We start from the raw sequence: 20,198 nt of genomic DNA, 5'->3' as shown, positions 1-20,198 counted from the left end.
ACACAGCTGATCAGAACGCGCGCGACAACACCGCTCTTCAGTACGCGGCAACAACAATCCCCCAACACCCCCCCCCCCCCCCCAACCCCCCCAAATCCCCCCTTTGGACGGTCTCTGCACGGGCCTGTGCTACGTGATGAGATTTGCAATGCTAAGCAATTTGGCTGTTTCATGAAACACGGCAGAAATTTAAACACAGCCATTCAGAAGCACAGAATAGTGGACTCACTGCACTCCAACAAAATGGTACTGTTTAGAATCTAATTAGTGCATATTAAACCTCTTTAACATTATTAAATGTAGCTGCTGAATCACTGATATGTGCTGGTTTTGAGTCACGGCTCTAAAATTCAATTTCAAACTGTTTATTTTAATTTCCAGATCTGAGGTGAATCTGCTGCTGCTTTCAGTGGTATGGCAATAAATGTCATGTAAAATGCCATTCAAACTCACATTATTAGCATTTAACACTAAATAAAGCACATGAGTTGCACCTGAGGTGATCCTTGTCAGTTTTCAGTTGTTCTGCTGCAAGAAACAGTCTCCTGTTAACAGTTGATGTGTCTGCTGCTAGAACTCTGTCTGGCATTGACTTGGTCTCTACTCGGAGCTGCTGTTAACCTGTGATTTCTGAGGCTGGTGACTCGGATGAACTTATCCTCCACTGCAGAGGTGACTCTTGGTCTTCTTTTCCTTTTTCGAACTGACTGACCATTTGTTAAAGTAATAATGGTAGTGATGTGACGTTGTGCGTCGAGACTTCGAAGCATGTATCAAAAAAACAATACATCTCGCAGTGAAGCAGCGTACCGGAGCTTGATTCGTTTTGCCATCATCACGTGATCAGTGACGTCTGAAGCTTCATTTTCGCCTATACCCACGTGACTGCTTCGCATTTTGATTTAAAGGTTTGAACACCCTCATGGGTTAGTAAAGTGTATAGCGAGCGATTAGGCGTCGATTACATACATTACTACTGTTTCAAAGCTCTGCACCGGTCCCACACACCAGTAATTCAACTAAAATACAATAAAAAGGTTTTGAACCATACTAAAGTGTATTAGCGTATTTTTTTAACTATCTTTAAAGAAAACCACTGCATATCGTAGTATTGTGTTTACCAGAGTCCAGCTGGCTCGTGCAGTCCAAAGCCATCAATCACATTCCTCCTAGAGGGTTCGCCTCCCATGCAGGTATCGCTGGTTCGATCCCCGCTTGCAACAGGACTAGTTGTAATATGATAAACCTTTGAATACCTTGGATTTTACTACAATCATCTGTGGTGTAATATAATATATCTTGTGTAAAAACTACAGTAATTGAGTAATTTGTTTATATTGCTGTTGTCGTATTACTACATGAATGATTTGGTCAGTTGTGAACGTTTGACATTATTGCAACACAGTGCTTTCCCACACTTTAACCAGAAGAGGTCCTCATCGAGCTCTGATTTAGAAAGCTTCGAGTAACGAACCTTTTTCCGATACAATTGAGTCGAGCGCTTTACTGGTTCAGAAAGCTTCATTTCACCATCACTAAATAATGGCCACTCGTTTTTCTTTACTTAGCTGCTTATTTCTTGCCATAATACAAATTCTAACAGTCGATTCAGTAGGACTATCAGCTGTGTTTCCACCTGACTTCTGCACAACACAACTGATGGCCCCAACCCCATTTTTAAGGCAAGAAATCCCACTATTAAACCTGACAGGACACACCTGTGAAGTGAAGAACATTTCAGGTGACGACCACTTGAAGCTCATCAAGAGAATGCCAAGAGTGTGCAAAGCAGTAATCAAAGCAAAAGCTGGCTACTTTGAAGAACCTAGAATATGACATATTTCAGTGGTTTCACTTGTTCTGTTTTGTATGTTTTATTCCACATGTGTTCATTCATAGTTTTGATGCCTTCAGTGTGAATCTACAATTTTCATAGTCATGAAAATAAAGAAAACTCTTTGAATGAGAAGGTGTGTCTAAACTTTTGGTCTGTCCTGTATATTTTTAAATGACATGTCTGCCTTTGGAGTGGACTTTGAGATTTGTAACTTTGTTTTGTAACTTTGAAAATGAAATAGCATAATAGGGCTCCTTTAAGATGCAAAGCGAGGCCAGAAACAACAGTGCTGTTCAATGTTTTCATGCTACACCAGTTCAGCAGACTTTATCTGTAAACTGGAGTCAAACGCATGAATTGTTTTTGAAAGACTGATGTAATCGCTTTACTTCAAGGCTTTTATAGATGACTGCCAGCCTTAAAAAAAAAGAAATCTATAAATAAAATGGGAGTTTTGGCCACGGATGCTGTTTTTTTTTATAAGACAAGCCCTTAAGACAGGGGTGTCCATACTCGGTCCTGGAATGCCGGTGACCTGGAGAGTTTAGCTCCAACCCTAATCAAACACACCTGAACTAGCTAATCAAGCTCTTACTAGATCAGGGGTGTCAAACTCAATTCCTGGAGGGCCGAAGCCCTGCACAGTTTAGTTCCAACCCTGCTCCAACACACTTACCTGTAGGTTTCAAACAAGCCTGAAGGACTCAATTAGTTGGATCAGGTGTGTTTAATTGGGGTTGGACCTAAACTGTGCAGAGCTGCGGCCCTTTTGGAACTGAGTTTGACACCTGTGTACTAGATGTACTAGAAACTTGTGTTGAGGCAAGTTGGAGCTAAACTCAGCAGGACACCGGCCCTCCAGGACCGAGTTTAAACACCCCTGCCTTAAGAGAACACTTATCTCTAATAATTGATTCCTTTGCCATGATGACAGTTCATAATATTTGACTAGATCTTTTTCAAGATACTAGTATTCATGTTTAAAGGCTTAACTAGGTTAAATATTTAGGCCAGGGGTGTCCAAACTCGCTTCTGGAGGGCTGGTGCCCTGCAAAGATTAGTTCCAACCCCATTAGACACACCTGGGCTAGCTAATCAAGCTCTTATAGGCTTTCTAGAAACACCCATGCTGGTGTGTTGAGGCAAGTTGGAGCTAAAATCTGCAGGACACTTTCCTTCCAGGCGGAGTTTGGACACCCCTGAATTAGGCAAGTCATTATATAATGATGGTTTGTTCTGTAGACAATCAAAAAAATAAATATCGCTTAATATTGCTAATAATTTTGACCTTAATATGGTTTTTAAAATATAGTAACTGCTTTTATTCTAGCCGAAATAAAACAAATAAGACTTTCTTTAGAAAAAAAAAAATATTGTCAGACATACTGTTGAAAATTCCTTATTCTGTTAAACATAATTTGAAAAATATTTGAAAAAGGAAAAAGTTAATAATAATTTAAATAATAATTGTATAATAATAATAATTAAGCTAATAATTTTGTCTTCATCTATATGTGTTTGTTAATGCTGGGCATACTCACACACAATCATCATGTGATTTATAATATAGCACCACCCGGTTTAGCAGAATTACACTGACGCTCAGCTGACAGTGGCTCATCGTTGACATTATTCAACTCTTCGCTTATACACTTATCAAGAACTCTGTGTTTCTGCCTTAAAAGAATGCATGATATTATCTGTGCATGTCAGAATCTTGCTGGGACTATTTTATCATCCTTCTGAACATGTGCTATTCCTTCAGCAGTGTTAGCATGATTATGGTTTTACTCAGTATATAATAGTGACACATTACATTAGATTAAATTTAACTTTATTGTCTTTGTGTTAGTATTTATTTTTATTTATTTATTTATTTATTCAGCAAAAAGGTCACTGGTTTGAATCCCCATTTGGTCAGTTGGTGTTTCTGTGTGGAGTTTGCATGTTCTCCCCGTGTTGGTGTGGGTTTCCTCCAGGGCCCTGTTTTTCAAAAGTAATCCACTGGGATTTTGGATAACGGATTGGATCAAATGTTGAAAATGGGATTTTATTCCCAAAATGTAATGAAAACTTTAAAAAATGTATCAAATCATACTATATTTAAATCATGCAGTATCTTACAAGATATCCTATTTATCCATAAGGTTTTAATTATATTTGTTCATCCGTCAGGCTACAGTGATTAGGCTTTAACGTATTCAGCCTTTCAGTATAGGCCTACAGCAAAGTACAGTAAAATAATCCCCTAAACAGCTGTCAAAATTGACCAAAAACAACACATTTTATTCTGTCACTAGTTGATATATGCATATATTTATCACAATGGAAAATATTTGTGTTTTTAGAATATAATGCATGCAGTGATTACAGAATAACCAAAACATCCAAAAAATGGCAATCACTGATTTGTGAAATCACTTTCAACAATTGCAAAAAAATAATTGAAAGGGCAGAAGCACAGCTTCATCTGGCAGAGGAACAACTGACTCTGACCAAACTGCAGCAAACCAAGGCCAGACTTGAGATCCGCCTTCTAAAGGCTACACTCAGACAAGCTGCTCTCTCCACATCAGATGAGGAAGTCCGAAATTATTGTGGAGTTTTTGACATTAAGTCTTTTTTCTTATTCTTTTCTTATTTGTACAGTGTTCGTGTTGTAAATCTCAGATAAGCGGAGTGCTGGAAGAGGATGGGTGGGGTTTTTCCAAATCGTATTCAATTGTACGAATTAGATTGTACAAATTCATGCGAATTAGCCACTAAAATAAAAAGTTACGCATTCCAGTGAGATTGCCCTGCTTTTTCTTGTTGTTTTTTTTTTAAATGTGTGTTTTTATTTTAAAGAAAAATAAAGTTATATTGACCCCCACACTGGCTATTCTAATTGACTCTCTTTACATATCTATAGTTCCTATCCTGTTTGAGCACTGGTTATCCACATTTAAAGATCCTGAAAAGTTCCTATCCGGATCAGATTGATCCAATCCGATGTTGCTTTGAAAAACTGGCTCAAAAAGTAAGCTGGATTACAAACTTATGGATCGCAAAAAAAAAAAAAAAAAAAAAGGATTACTAAATTCGGATGAAAGTACCTTTTGAAAAACCGGGCCCAGGTGCTCCAGTTTCCCCCTCAGTACAAAGGCATGTGGTATAGGTGAATTGGGAAAGCTAATTTGACTATAGTGATGAGTGTATGGGTGTTTCCCAGTGAGGGGAAGGGCCTCTGCGGCATAAAACGTATGCTGGAGGTTAGTTGGTTGGCATTGGCAGTTAGTTTCGCTGTGGCGACCCCTGATTAATAAAGGGACCAACCCAAAAAGAAAATGAATGTTTTAATGCCACATCAGCAGCATGGGCTATAATCATGGTAAAACTAAACAATCACTTTGGTTTCTTAATAAATAGTCATTGTACAAAAAACATACAAATAACAACAACACTGAAAAAGAGTCATATATAATCGTTTATCACTGTGTTAATACAGAACCAATGAAATATGCAGTGTTTCACCTATAGTTTTCATTCTTTAGCCAAAATAGAGCTTATGTAGTCAATAAACATTCATTTATTTGTTAATTTTCCTCCGGCTTAGCCCCTTTATACATATGGGGTCGTAGTGTTTGAGTGTGTATGGATGTTTTTCAGTACTGGGTTGCAGCTGGAAGGGTATCCATTGTGTAAAACATATGCTGGATAAGTTGGCGGTTCATTCCGCTGTGGCGACCCCTGATGAATAAAGGGACTAAGCCGAAGGAAAATTATTGAATGAGTGTTTTAAGTCCGGTTAATTGACGTACGTTGAAATGACTTGTAAAGTTCATTTAATTCAACTTAAAAAATGTAATGCTGCAACAAATTTGTAGACGTTTGAAGAGTTCAGATGCCAAAGCCTCTAAATGCCATCATTCTTAAATTTTGCATATTTTTAGGCTCCTCTGTGAAGGTTAAGTAATTTCACTTTTATGGCAAAGAATAAGTTCTTTTCATTCATTCATTTTCTTTTCGGCTTAGTCCCTTTATTAATCCGGGGTCGTCACAGCGGAATGAACCGCCAACTTATCCTTATGTGCAAGACTTTTGTGCAGTTAGCAACAAACTCAACTGCTTAAGATGCATAAAAACAGAAAGTTTTCCAATAAATGAGAGAAGAAAAAACATGAAAGAATATTAACTGAATGAAATACAAAACAATCCAACACCCCCTTAAAACAATTTATTTATCAGGGTTCACCACAGCAGAATGAACCGCCAACTAGTCCAGCATATGTTTTACACAGCGGATGCCCTTCCAGCCGTAACCCAGTACTGGGAAACACCCATACACACTCCTTCACACACACACACACACACACACACACACACACACACACACACACACACACACACACACACACACACACACATACACACAATCATACACTACGGCTAATTTAGTTCATCCAATTCTTCTATAGTATGTTTTTGGACTGTGGGGGGAAACCGGAGCACCCAGAGGAAACCCACGCCAACATGGGGAGAACATGCAAACTCCACACAGAAACGCTACCTGACCCACTCGAACCAATAATTTTCTTGCTGTCAGGCACCTCCTTAAAGAATATGCACAAGTAAACAGGTTTTCAGTCTAAATCTTATATGTTTTTACTGACATTTATACGCTACATGTGGATTTTATGCGTCTATTCTCATATTCTTGACTTTAAAAGACTAATGAAGCCAAATGAAACTGTTAATCCGCTACAGGGTTGCTCACTGGCCTTTATCGTTATACTCAGTCGCCATCCAGTGGAGGAAAGTGGAGCTACACAAAGGCTCAAAGGACAGAGCTCTAGGTCAAGTTATAATAATCCTTCGGCTTAGTCCCTTTATTTATCAAGGGCCGCCACAGCGGAATGAACCGCCAACTTATCCAGCATTTGTTTTACATAGCGGATTCCCTTTCAGCTTCAACCCAGTACTGGGAAACACCCATACACACTCACTCACACATACACTTATTGTGTAGTTTATTCAGTTCGCCTATAGCGCATGTCTTTGGACTCTGGAGGAAACCCACACCAACACGGGAAGAACATGCAAACTCCACACAGAAATGTCAACTGACCCAGCCGAGACTCGAACCAGCGACTTTCTTGCAGTGAGTTATAATAACCCTTCATTTTATTCTGATTAAAATCAACTGCTGAAACAAAAACAAGTGATTAAGACCATAATATTATACTATTAATTCTTATTCTTAGGATTATTTTTATATTTTACAAGTCAAAGCATCTACACCCTTAATAGAGGATAAGGAATGCCCTAAATCAGATTAAAAGTGATTTAATAATAATAATATGTTTTAATACAGCACATTTCAGCTCCCAATGTTGCTTTATGCCGTAGATTATTAAACAACATATATAAATATATACAGTTAAAGTCAGAATTATTAGCCCACCTGAATTATTAGAGCACCTGTTTATTTTTCTCCAATTTCTATTTAAAGGAGAGCAGATTTTGTCAACACATTTCTAAACATAATAGTTTTAATAACTCATTTCTAATAACTGATTTATTTTATCTTTGCCATGATGACAGTAAATAATATTTGACTAGATATTTTTCAAGACACTTCTATACAGCTTAAAGTGACATTTAAAGGCTTAACTAGGTTAATTAAGTTAACTAGGCAGGTTAGGGCAATTAGGCAAGTTATTGTATAACGATGGTTTGTTCTGTAGACTATCGAAAATATATAGCTTAAAGGGGCTAATAATTTTGTCCTTAAAATGGTGTTTAAAAAATTAAAACTGCTTTTATTGTACCTGAAACAAAACAAATAAGACTTTCTCCAGAAGAAAAAATATTATCAGACACACTGAGAAAATTTCCTTGCACTTTTCAACATTATTTGGAAAACCTAAGAAAAATGTAAAAATTCAATGGGGGTGGGGGATGGTGGGATAATTCTGACTTCAACTATACAGCAAAAGAAAACAACATAGTCAGGTTAGATCTGATACACCATTGATTAGAATATAGAGGCAGTGCTGGATAATGATTACATCAATCTGGATTACAAAAATGCATATTAAAATTAGTTGTTTTAAATCGTGCATAATCAGATGGCTGTAAGTCATTTGAAATTTTATCCTCCTCTGTTTTTTTCTTATTATGTTTTAATTTCTAAAAGATTCACTGTTGTATTGTGCAGTTTTGATTATTCACCATGTAGAATAGTCATGAAAATGCCATGCTCCTGGGTTTGATTATTTATTGTTCATGTGATGCATGTATACACATTTTGGTGTTTTTATTTTGATAAAATAATTTAATCCTATTGCATTTTTTTTATTATTTAATTACTAACTGGGTGACGCAGTGGCGCAGTAGGTAGTGCTGTCACCTCACAGCAAGAAGGTTGCTGTTTCAAGCCTTGGCTGGGTCAGTTGGCGTTTCTGTGTGGAGTTTGCATGTTCTCCCCGTGTTCGTGTGGGTATCCTCCACAGTCCAAAGACATGTAGGTGAATTGGGTAGGCTAAATTGTCCATAGAGTATTAGTGTGAATGAGTGTGTATGGTTGTTTCCCAGAGATGGGTTGCGGCTGGAAGGGCATCCGCTGCGTAAAAACGTGCTGGATAAGTTGGCGGTTCATTCCGCTGTGGCGACCCCGGATTAATAAAGGGACTAAGCCGAAAAGAAAATGAATGAATGAATAATTACTAACTTTTCATAATTTACCTGCAGTTTGGGAACACCTGGCGTAATGTGATATTTGATATGTTTGATAATCATTTATTTGTTTTAATTATTTGTTTAATAACAAAAGTTAAATTTGTGTTGTCAAATTAAAAAAAATATCTGTCTATAATTTCATTATTCGATGCATAAAGTGGCCTGTTTATAAAGCGTGTTTATTGCCCTGTGCTTTTCATAAGATTTCTATTGATTTATTTAGTAAATTATGAAAATTGTGCCAGCTTTTACATATAATATGTTAAAGTTATTTAAAATTAGTCCAATCAAAAATCCTCTCTGATTGATTACAGCACTGACAACTATTTTCATCATGTAATTTGTTATCAGTAATGGATCATGCATAATATATACACTCTAAAAACAATGAGTAATTTATTTAATTCTATGGTTGAGTTAAAATATTTGGTGCTTTTGTTGGATTATTTTTTACCTTTATTGGGTTATTTATTAATAACTCAAACAGTTGGGTTAAATATTTAGTGCTTTGTTGGGTTATTTTTAATCTTTATTGGGTTTTTTTTTTATTTAATAACTCAACCAATTGGGTTAAAATTCAGTCAATTGATTTAGCTGAACAAGAACAGATGTATTAATATGTGTGCGTAATGTTGTTTTGCGTTATATATATATATATATATATATATATATATATATATATATATATATATATATATATATATATATATATATATATATATAATCAAATTGCCTCTTTGTGTTGTTTTTTTTTATATCTGTTTCACCAGCACTCTTTATTATTGATGATACTTCACAGCCAATCTATATGAGAAAAACGCTTAAGTGTCTGTAACTTAAAATGTTCTGGAAATGCAGGGTTTTCAAAATTTTTTAAAACTGTCTGTCATTAACTTACACAGCCATAATTATAAAATTAATAGTAGTACTAGTAATAGTAGAAATAGCTATACCAGAATGGAAAAAAAAACACATTATCAAAATAACCCAACACATTGGGTTAAAACAACACATAGTTGAGAAGGTCCTTAATAACCTATAGTTGGGTTATATATTGGGGTATTTTGTAACTCAACTATTTTAACTGAGTACATTCAGAAGAAATTATATATATATATATATATATATATATATATATATATATATATATATATATATATATATATATATATATATATAAAGATTACATAGAGAGAAATAAAAAGGCATTCAAAATATAACAACTTATTTAAAATGTGCTGAAACAACACAATTCTTGAGCTTTTTTTTAGGGGCAGCTTAATTGTTTATGTCGAATCTACATAAATTGTAAAACAGTTAAATTAACTTAATCAGTTTGTGTTGGGACAACATGAAGGAATTGTGTGGAACCCAGCATTTACAGTGTGTTTATTAGATATATTGTCATTATTGCATGTATACTGATGTGGATTACAAAAATACACAATTGAAAAAAGAAGTATTAAATTAATTTTCGCAGCCGACGGAGAAACAGACTGGAAATCGTCCGCAGCACATCTGTGCAATCACGTTATTAATATTTGTATTTCCGGTCAACCTACAATTCCCTCTGACTAGCCACAAAGCATCAGTGGTGGGGCTTTTGTTGGCAAACAAAGGCGCAACGCTAAAGTGTTTCCCGAGCATCCAGGCGACGAGCTAAGACGCGGCCGAATTAAAAGTGTGCTCCATCCCGTTTCATGTTTTTAAAAGTGCGATGAGAGAAAGCCTGACCTCCCCCACCCCAGATAAAGATAGAGTTGGCTTGTTGTTAGCTGGCTCGGCTAAACAAACCCCGCTAGCCCGCGCTGATCTTTTTATAGCAGAGAGGGGGAGCCAGAGACTTACAGCAGACCGACTACCAGCCTCTCATCCCAACAACAGTCCCCTTATTTTTTCTTCTTTGAAGTTACCCCAAGCTAAGGTAAATATGAAAGCCTGTCATAAATTCTCCTAAGGCAATCTTCGCGCTCTCTTACCACGTTTTCGACACATTTACGTTTTGTTTTTTCTCGACGGAACGGAGACGAACGTCGCAACGGCTCGGCTAGTGGTTCTCCTCCGGCGCGCCCCCGTGGCGGGAAGCGCGTGACCCGGCGTCGCGCTCGTGCGTCAAGTCCGAGGCTTCAGAAGGCCTCGCGACACAAACACGGGCGACTGTTTTTGTGTGGAAACTCTGACGGGTTGTTTTGTAATATCTAACGTGTTTTGTAATAACACGAAAACGTTTCTTTGAGTGATGTACAAAGTGGGGAAAGAATGGAGGAAAGCGAAAAGTGTTTTTATTGTTCGCGAGGGGAGATAGAAAGATGTGCGTAGCCGAACTAGCTTAGCTTAGCAGCGGCTATCGTTTGTTTTGACTAAACGACTAAAGTGCTCTCAGACTGTTATTTATATCAAAACTCAATTTGCTATTTGAAAAAACAAGAACACAAGCGGCTCGGGTTTCTGTACGAATTCGCCTATCAGATCAGAGCAATGCTAACTAGCGAGCTTCTGCAAGGAATCTATTAAGTCCCGAGCTAACGCTTTGCTAATAGTCGAAATCATCTCTAAGCATCTCAGGATAACCTTACGAACGGCTTGAACGTTTGTTATGGTAAATATTTACGATCTCTGGTGTTCGTAACTTGGCTATCTTCGTCATGTTTTGAGTCATTACGGTTGAATAAACGTCAGCGAAACGCTTTGAGGATGAATGGTTCCTCTCTCTGGTGATCGACTTGTCAACACTGTGTTTTGGGGCATTTTGTGCCAGCCTGTTTGTAGAGATGTGATGTTTCGTTCTGTTGTAGGACTTGCTCGATCATTTAATATTATGTTTATTAGCAATTTAGGTTATAATGATATTTATTGGGCATACAAACGCTATTAGAACTTTATCCAAACTGAAAGTCGTCCTTGTTGTTTGTTGAAAGACAAATACAGATATAATTGCGTTAGATGTTGAAATCATTCCTAAATGTGCAGTTTTAGTTTCAGATGACTTATTTTTAACATAAAATAATGCATTTTGTTGGTTTCACCGCCGATTGTGGTCATAAAACCTGCGTGTAAGTGATCGGAATGGATTCATGAATATAAACAAGTGAAGTATTGGCATTTAAAGGGCCAGTACACACAAAATCCTCCTTTTGCATCGTAATCTGCCCGTCAAACACCAGCACTGGACTGTTTACCTTCCGAATTCGGTTTCCACATGCAAATTGTTCATGAATATTAATGAATCCTAAATAGCCCGGATGCGGAAATGCGTTTGGTGGATACCCTCAGCATCCTCTCTTGAAAACAGATTGTTTGTTTACACTTTTAAATTTGCATTTGTTATTAATCACAAACACACACGTCTTGATTTCTGAGCGGTTATGTGGAATGTTGTTTTGTGTATGTGTAAAATAGTTGATTTTTTTGCATCTCATTTTTTGTGCTTACAATGCGCTGTCCATCTCCCAGCTGTCATTGGTCCCCTGAGGGAGACAGGGTTGTGCTTGCATATCTAACAGAGAGGGGTGTGTCCACAGTTCATCTTCTGTCTGTCCAGTGGGTGTGTCCATCAGGCTGTCTGCACTGTTGTAGATGCTATCTGTCTCTTATAATGCTTCTCTACGTGGCAACTAGTGTACATAGAAATCAATACACCTGTTACAGACAGTGAGTCTGAGTGGATTCTGCCAGGAAGCATAGTGTCTGTTAATAAATGACTGTAAAAGTTATGTTAATCTATTCAAGAAGAACTCCGTACAAAACAAATGAGGCCTGTAAGATGAAATCCCATGTCACTAAAACATTTTTTCCCCTTTCTTTAGGATTGAGTGAGATGTGAGGGATGGTCAGCGAATAAATATCTCTGTGGATCTCTGTGTGCGTTAGACTTCTGTGCCCAGCCGTCAGTATGAATGGGGACATGCCACATGTGCCCATTACAACCCTTGCTGGGATCGCTGGTCTCACTGACTGTAAGTACATGCATCAGATTACTCATGCTTCATTCGTCTGTCTGCAGTCTCCGCCCACTTTTTCAGCGGGATTGGTTTAAAAACAATATCCCATTCGTTTGTTTTAGTTGCAGGAACCATGCAAAACATCGCAGTCCTTTGTTTTGAAGCGTAAAAACCACTGTTTACATTCTTTAATATTTTATTGAACAATTTATAAACGATGCCATTTGTGATTTTTATTTATTTGTTTGTTTGATTGCTTGTTTGTTCATTTATTTATTCCTTTCTTTTTCCCTTAATTTTTTTGGATTACATTGTAATGGTTAAAAAAAGTAATTGCAACAAGTTTCAGTGTAAGTTAATGGAGTTTTTTTCTGTAAGTTGAGTTTTCAGGAACCCTTTTGAAGGAATCTTTACATTTTTATTCAGTTTTATTCCTGGTAAAATAGTTATTATTTCTAAAATAACTATAATAATAGCTATACAACAACTACAATACTAATAATATTTGTTTTCTGAAATAATGTATTTAATCACACAGACATGCTCAACATCAGAGATTATTCTCAGTTGGTCTTTCTGCAGTTTGATGATCTGGAATGATTAGGGGAAATTTAGATTTATTCATCAATACTACGTCAGCTTACTATATAATAATGTTAATTCAGTTTTTATGACTGGATTCCACAATCCCATTCATGTTTTCTGCATCATTGGGCCCTAGTTAATTCGTCAGTAAATATAAATGTAAAACTATACAATTAAAAACTTGACTTTTTAGTGACTATTCGTTGTGTTTTTCTACATTCAAAACATACATATGTTGAATACTTTTACTTCTTTGTACAAAAAAGTGACTTCTTTGCTTGATGGCATTTTCTGCTGTGTGACTCCCGATAAAGTCATGAATATATTCTGTACACTTTAGACTTAACGATGCTTCAGTTTGTTGTATGATTTATTAGTGGTCTTATCTGTATTGGCCAATAAATGAAAATTGTAATGTTATTGGCCAGATAAAAAAAAAAAAAAAATCAGATGATTAATTATGCATTATTTCCACTTGTTGCTTTACTTCAGATGCTTGCTGTTGGCCATGAGGGTTTTGACTGGTGACATTTAGTTTATGCTAAAGGGAAAACGGCATCAGAAATGTTTTCAAACGACTCGTATAGGAGAACGAAAGATTTAGATGTTTTCTGGAAGTTTTTTTATGTTTTGCTACAGTTATTGTTTAAAAATATAACAAGTTGTCCACTCTGTGTTTTATTTTTGACTTGATTTTTTTTTTATCAAGATTTTGTTTTTTCAGCTTGTATATCGGTTATCGGCTTTCAAATATAGTTAGTTATTTGTTATCCAGATCAGGAAAAATATCATTATCGGTTCATCCCTGATTACACATCAATTTCTGTTGAGATAATGATTGTTTTTAGTCCTATTAAATATAATATTTTAAGGCTATGAAAAACTTTCCCATATAACAGGGTGTTTGCAGGGTTTTAAAAGTCTTAAATTAAGAAACAACATTTTAAATGTAAAAGTCTTAAATTCACTAAACTATGGTGTTTTAGGTCTTAAATAATTTTAAATGCGTCTTAATTTTCCATAGTCCACGTGAAGCTACTCAATTAGTGCAATAAAAAATCCATCAAAATGTTTAACGGAAATTACATTATTATATTTAGCAACTTGGTTTAGTTCTCTTTCTTACAATAACATTTGTTTTAAAAGTATATTTTTGCAAAAATATGTGTATGAATTTTAAGAGGGTAAACATTTTTTTTACTGGCCATTAGAAAAAACACTTAGCATTTTGCCCTTTAAGTCTGAAATATCATTCATAATAGTCTTAAAAAGTCTTAAATTTGACTTGGGGAAACCCTGTATAAAACTGTGGGTGCAACAGCGTTAAAAGTCATGCGGATATTTTCTTGTGGGAAAAAGTGTGCAGTTAAAATGTTATGCTTTTCCTATTAGCTGTGATAAAGCAGTTCATCTGTAGATACTGTAAAAATGTGATATGCGGCAAAAAGGCTAATTTTCTTGATCTTTAATTTATTTGTTTACATTTTATTTATCATATGCCAATTATTATGAATGATCTGTTTTGCAACATTAAGTGAAAATGCATTTGTCTACATAAATTTATGTTGTTGTTATAAATTCCTAGATTTACAGAATGTTTAGAAAGTTTTTTTTTTTTTAGTTTCTTATGCTTATGAAATGTATTTCTGAAATACTTTTTCTATTTAAAAATAATTTCAAAGGGATAGTTCACCTAAAAATTAAAATTCTGAAATAATTTACTCACCCTATACTTGGTTTTAACATTTATGAGTTTCTTCAGTTAAACACACAAAAGATGATATTTTGAAAAATGTTAAAAACCTGTAACCATTGACTTCCATACTATTTTTTTTACTATGGAAGTCAATGGTTACAGGTTTTTAAGCTTTCTTCAAAATATTTTCTTTTGTGTTCAACAGAAGAAATATTCACACGGGGTTTGGAACCTCTCGAGGGTGAGTAAATAGTGAGTAACTTTTCATTTTTGAGTGACCTATCACTTCATGTTTATAACTTTAATACAAAGCTGCATCACATAATCCTTTAGAAAATCATTCTAATGCTTTAAATTAGGGCTGCACAATATGTTGTTTCAGCTTCGATATCGCAATGTGTGCATTCGCAATAGTCACATCGCAAGATATGCAATGATGAGTCTAAACTACAGTTGACTCAAAGCTACAGAAATGTATTTAATTACTGTATTTACACAGAATCTATATGATTAATACAATAAACAAAGCTTTTACTTGCCCTCACTGGCTGTTTTAAGGAAAAAGTCTTAATTTTGATCTATTTCTTCTGAAGTTAAAAACAAAACCATATTGTTACTTGATCTAAGACAGTGGTTCTCAAACTGTGGTACGTGTACCACTAGTGGTACGCGGGCTTCCTTCTAGTGGTACGCGGAGGAATGAAATATGTCATGTACATGCTACATATATTTCAAAATTTATCAAAAATGATGTATATAATATGCCATATATGACATATAGCTTATATTTCTGAGGTAATTTGCCACATTTTTTAACTGTGCAGAGTTTTAGCTGCTTTACTGGGCCTACTATACTACTGTATTTCAATACTGCTCTTTTTGGTGGTACTTGGAGAGACTATTTTTTTTCTGAGGTGGTACTTGATGAAAAAAATTTGAGAACCACTGATCTAAGAATTTCAGATATTTGGTCTTGAAAAGAGACAAAACAAATAAAAAAAGTTAGCATGTTTTGCAATGTGATTATTCACTTTCTGTACCTGAATACTTTTAACCCCACCAAGAAAACTTTTTGTGAAACTGTATTCAAATTGCAATAATTAATTGCAGAAAAAAATATTGCAGTATCAGATTTTTGCAATATCGTTCCAAAAAACGGAAATAACAGATTAAAAGTTACTTTTTTTCATTGTAAATGTCTTTTCTTGTCAATCAATTTAGTTTCTCAAAAATCAAACAAAAACACAAGCAATTTTTAAAAAAGTATTTTTTAAGTACGTAATGATGCACATTTTAATTTTAGCTTTAAGCAATTGAATCACGTATTCTTGCACTCTATGATGCAGTTACATTATTTTCTGTGCACAGTGCAAACATATAGAAAGCAATAAGATTTTCCTTATAACTGTTGATATATTGTTTTTATCATGAATAGAATGCTTTATTTAATCATAATAAAGGTCTTAATTCCTATGTCCAAGTGTAGCTACCCAGTCGGACCAACACCCAATTACCAATAATCCATCTCAACTTTTTTTTTTATATTAAGTTTATATTTATATTAAGTTATTTAGGTTTTTTTTTTATTGCAAAGAGATACAATTCACAACAGCAGTTAGATATTTTTACCCTGTATAATTCTAAACTTTCAATCCAAATGGTCTTAAGTGTCTTAAAGTCTTAAATTTGATTTATAGAAACCCTGTAATAGTAATTTTCGAAGTATTTGTTTTGATGTCAAGCGTTACAACATTAGAAGCACATATTTGTGCAATGATGATGACAGATGAATTAATTATTTAGGAATGTACATTTTGGTTATTTACAACAGATACAAATGCAATTCAATAGTTTTCTGATTTGTTTGACAAATGAAACATGCATGTATTTGAAGTGAAACTCTTCTGCAGCAGCAGCGTCTGTATTATCCTCAAGCTTAGCTGCTAAGTTGCATTCATGGGCTATAAAGAGGTTGTGTGTGCATCTCTTGACTGCACTTTAGGCGGCTGTTCGATTTCTACCCTGAGATTTCTTGTAATAAAGAAGCTTAATCTTACTGTGCTGTGTTTGTGTGTACAGTGTTGAACCAGCTGCCCCTGCCCTCCCCTTTACCGGGCACCACCACTAAGAGCCTGCTGTACAATGGGCGAGTAGCTGAGGACGTGGGGCATCTGTTGGGCTGCAGGGATGAAACTCTGGTCTCTCAGCTCGCCAACAGCCTCAGCCAGGTCTCCACGGAGCACATGTGAGTTTCTGCTTACGTTTGGCTTTTTTTCATACACCACACCTCTGCATGCTTGTTCAAGGGCTACACAATATATACGGTCCAAGTCAAAATGATTAGCTCTCCTGTGAATTTCTTTTTCAATTATTTCCCAAATGATGTTTAACAGAGCAAGGAATTTTTCACTGTATTTCCTATTATATATATTTTTTCTGGAGATTATTTGTTTTATTTCAGCTATAATAAAAGCAGTTTTTAACTTATTTTAAACAATTTTAAGGTCAATATTATTAGCCCACTTAAGCAATTTAATTTTGATAGTCTGCAGAACAAACCATCGTTATACAGTGATTTGCCTAATTAACCGAGTTAAGCCTTTAAATGTCACTTTAATCTGAATACGAGTGAATATCTGGTCAAATATTATGTGCTGTAATCATGGCAAAGATAAATAAATCAGTTATTAGAAATGAGTTAATAAAACTATTATGTTTAGAAATGTGTTGAAAAAATTTTTCCGTTAAGCACAAATTAGGAAGAAATATACTGTGGGTAGGGCTGCTCGATTATGGGAAAAATCATAATTACCATTATTTTGGTCATAATTGTAATCACGATTATTCAAAACGATTATCAGTTGAAGTCAAAATTATTCGCCCTTCTGTGAATTTATTTTTATATACAAATATTTCCCAAATTATGTTTAACAGAGCAATTTTTTACAGTATTCCCTATAATATTTTTTCTTCTGGAGAAAGGCTTATTTGTTTTATTTCAGCTAGAAAAAAAATCAGGTTTAAATATTTTAAAACCTATTTTAATAGGTCAATATTATTAGCCCCTATAAGCAATATATTTTTTTGATTGTCTGCAGAAGAAACTACTGTTACATAATGACTTGCCTATTTAAGCCTTTAAATGTCACTTTAAGCTGAATACTAGCATCTTGAAAAATTTCTAATAAAATATAATGTGCTGTCATCATAGCAAAGATAAAAGAAATCGGTTATTAGAAATGAGCTATTAAATCTGTTTAAACTGTGTTTTAAGCATCTTCACTGTAAGAAAAAAAGTCCTTCAGTCAAGAGCAGCGAGTGAATTTTGTCCTTTTGTTGTTTGATTAATAATAAAAACAGCAGCAGGAAAACCGCACGCTGTCACTTTAAGAACAGTGCGGCTCCGATATGGTTTCTCTTTCACGTGTCTTTTGATTCTCAACTTGTTTGTTTATTACACAAATGAGGATTAATATGAATAATCACTAAACACCGTGCATGTATTTGACCATTTAAGCGCTCGCATTAGGATGGCGTTAGATGTGCGTGTGCTCTGCTGTCTGAGGCTAAGCGCTCACAGACACACAGAAACACGCACACAACACCTGTCCGAAGCTAAGCGCAGCACGCAAACACACAACAGCACGTGCTCTTTCGCGCTTTTAAGAATATGAATGATGCGCATCCCATGCTGCAGAAGTTACATTACAGCACATCTTTTTAGTCACTTTCACGTGGAACTGGAAAGGAGGCGGTATATGATGGAATAATCGTTTATCTCGATTAATGGTTTTTCATAATCGTTATGAGCCGTAATCGAAATCGAAACCGGATTTTCGATTAATTGCACAGCCCCAACTGTGGGCTAACAATTCTGACTTCAACTGTATATTCAGTAGTGACAGTGATATTGTAATGTGTGTAATCTGCAATAGTCACATCACAAGATCTGCAATGTCATGTTGGGATTAATATAAGATGATTTACTCTTATAGGTTTCATTAGTATGAAGGATTTTGATTTGGATATGTTTTTAAAGCTCCAGTCAAATTAAAATAATAACTTGTGCTACAAAACAATGACATTGACATTCATATTTTGAAGATATAAACCTGAAATAAACTTCTGGAGCTTGTAGTTTGTCACTTCCACCTCAAACTTTGGTTTCTCATCAAATCTTCAGACCAAGCAAAATTTCTCTTGTATCTGACATGCCCCGTCCCCTTTAAGATGCTTTTTATTTGACATGCTTGAGCTCAACTACTCTTACTGGCAGAGCTGTGATAAAAAAACAAAATGCTATTTGTGGTTTTTTTAAGCTAAATACTAGTATCTATACTAGTATAAAATCAATCAGTTATTAAAACTGTTATGTTTAGAAATGTTGCTTAAACAGAAATTGGGGAAAAACGTACAGGGGGACTTATAATTCTGACTTGAATTGTGTATTCAGCATCAATATTGTAATGTGCGTAATCTGCAAGTCACATCACAGGATCTGCAGTGTCATGTTTAATATAAGGATTATATTTTGATTTGGATGTGTTTTTAAAGCTCCAGTCAAATTAAAATAAAGTTTTTTAGATGTTAATGTCAGTATGTTATTCTTCAGGATATCTATTAGCTTGTGTGGTACAAAACAGTGACATTGACAAATTCACATTTAGAAGATATAAACCTGATATAAAGTTCTAAAGTAGTTTGTCACTTCCACCTCAAACCTCAGTTTCTCATCAAATCTAATGACCAATCAAATGCTCTTTAGTATCTGACATGCCCCGCCCCCTTTAAGACGCTTCCTGTTTGATGCTCTTAAGCTCAACTCTTCATTGGCAGAGCTGTGACTAAGAACTAAATGTTTTTTAAGGGGAGGAGCTACTCTGTCCCACCCTTTTTCATGTTTAATTTGAGATTACATCAAACTTTGAATAAAAAATGCACAATGCATAGCACTTCATGGGACTTTGAAGGCCTGTAACTGTAAGATTTCAAGTGAATTTAAGCCATTTAGGTGCAAGAAATTACAAAGTCTGGCACGTTAGCAAATATTAATTGTTTATTTATACAATGAAGACTATATGGTGTTATTTTACATTTGATTATTGAGTTTCTGAACTTCAAATTAGAAGTTAATAATTAATAGTATTACTTTTGTCTTTATTCCCTTGTTTTCATTTGTGCTTTAATCTCTTTTGTATATATTATGCAGATACACTTACCCACAAAATAATCCCAAAATAATTTTCTAAACAGAAGTTACTCACGTCATCTTGTGAAATTGCTCATATTGCAATATATTGAACAACAGAAATTTGCATTGGCAATTTTTTTCAATATTGTTCAGCCCTAGCTTGTACCCTAGCTTGTACTGTCATTCATTTATAGTTATTTTAATAATTTAATAATTTGGCGTTGGGAT

At 35.1% G+C, this 20,198-nt stretch overlaps 1 protein-coding gene across 4 annotated transcripts in view; it reads left to right on the top strand.

The window, feature by feature from the left end:
* The first annotated feature begins 10,119 nt into the window (after window positions 1-10,119).
* Window positions 10,120-20,198, top strand: part of nipbla (NIPBL cohesin loading factor a) — a 91,131-nt gene continuing 81,052 nt past the window's right edge. For 2 of the 4 annotated variants that reach the window (XR_015490526.1, XR_015490527.1), the window contains exons 1-3: window positions 10,120-10,481; window positions 12,364-12,513; window positions 16,859-17,024. Coding sequence is in view for 2 of the 4 variants with exons in the window: in XM_087252813.1 (XP_087108939.1) it covers window positions 12,450-12,513; window positions 16,859-17,024 (230 nt within the window). In the remaining 2 variants the exon portion in view is untranslated. 4 annotated transcript variants of the gene reach the window in all.

The sequence above is a fragment of the Danio rerio genome, chromosome 5 (assembly GCF_052040795.2).
Source record: "Danio rerio strain M-AB ecotype USA chromosome 5, GRCz13ab, whole genome shotgun sequence".
NCBI classification, from domain to species: domain Eukaryota; kingdom Metazoa; phylum Chordata; class Actinopteri; order Cypriniformes; family Danionidae; genus Danio; species Danio rerio.
This window is presented reverse-complemented; position numbering and strand designations above follow the sequence as displayed.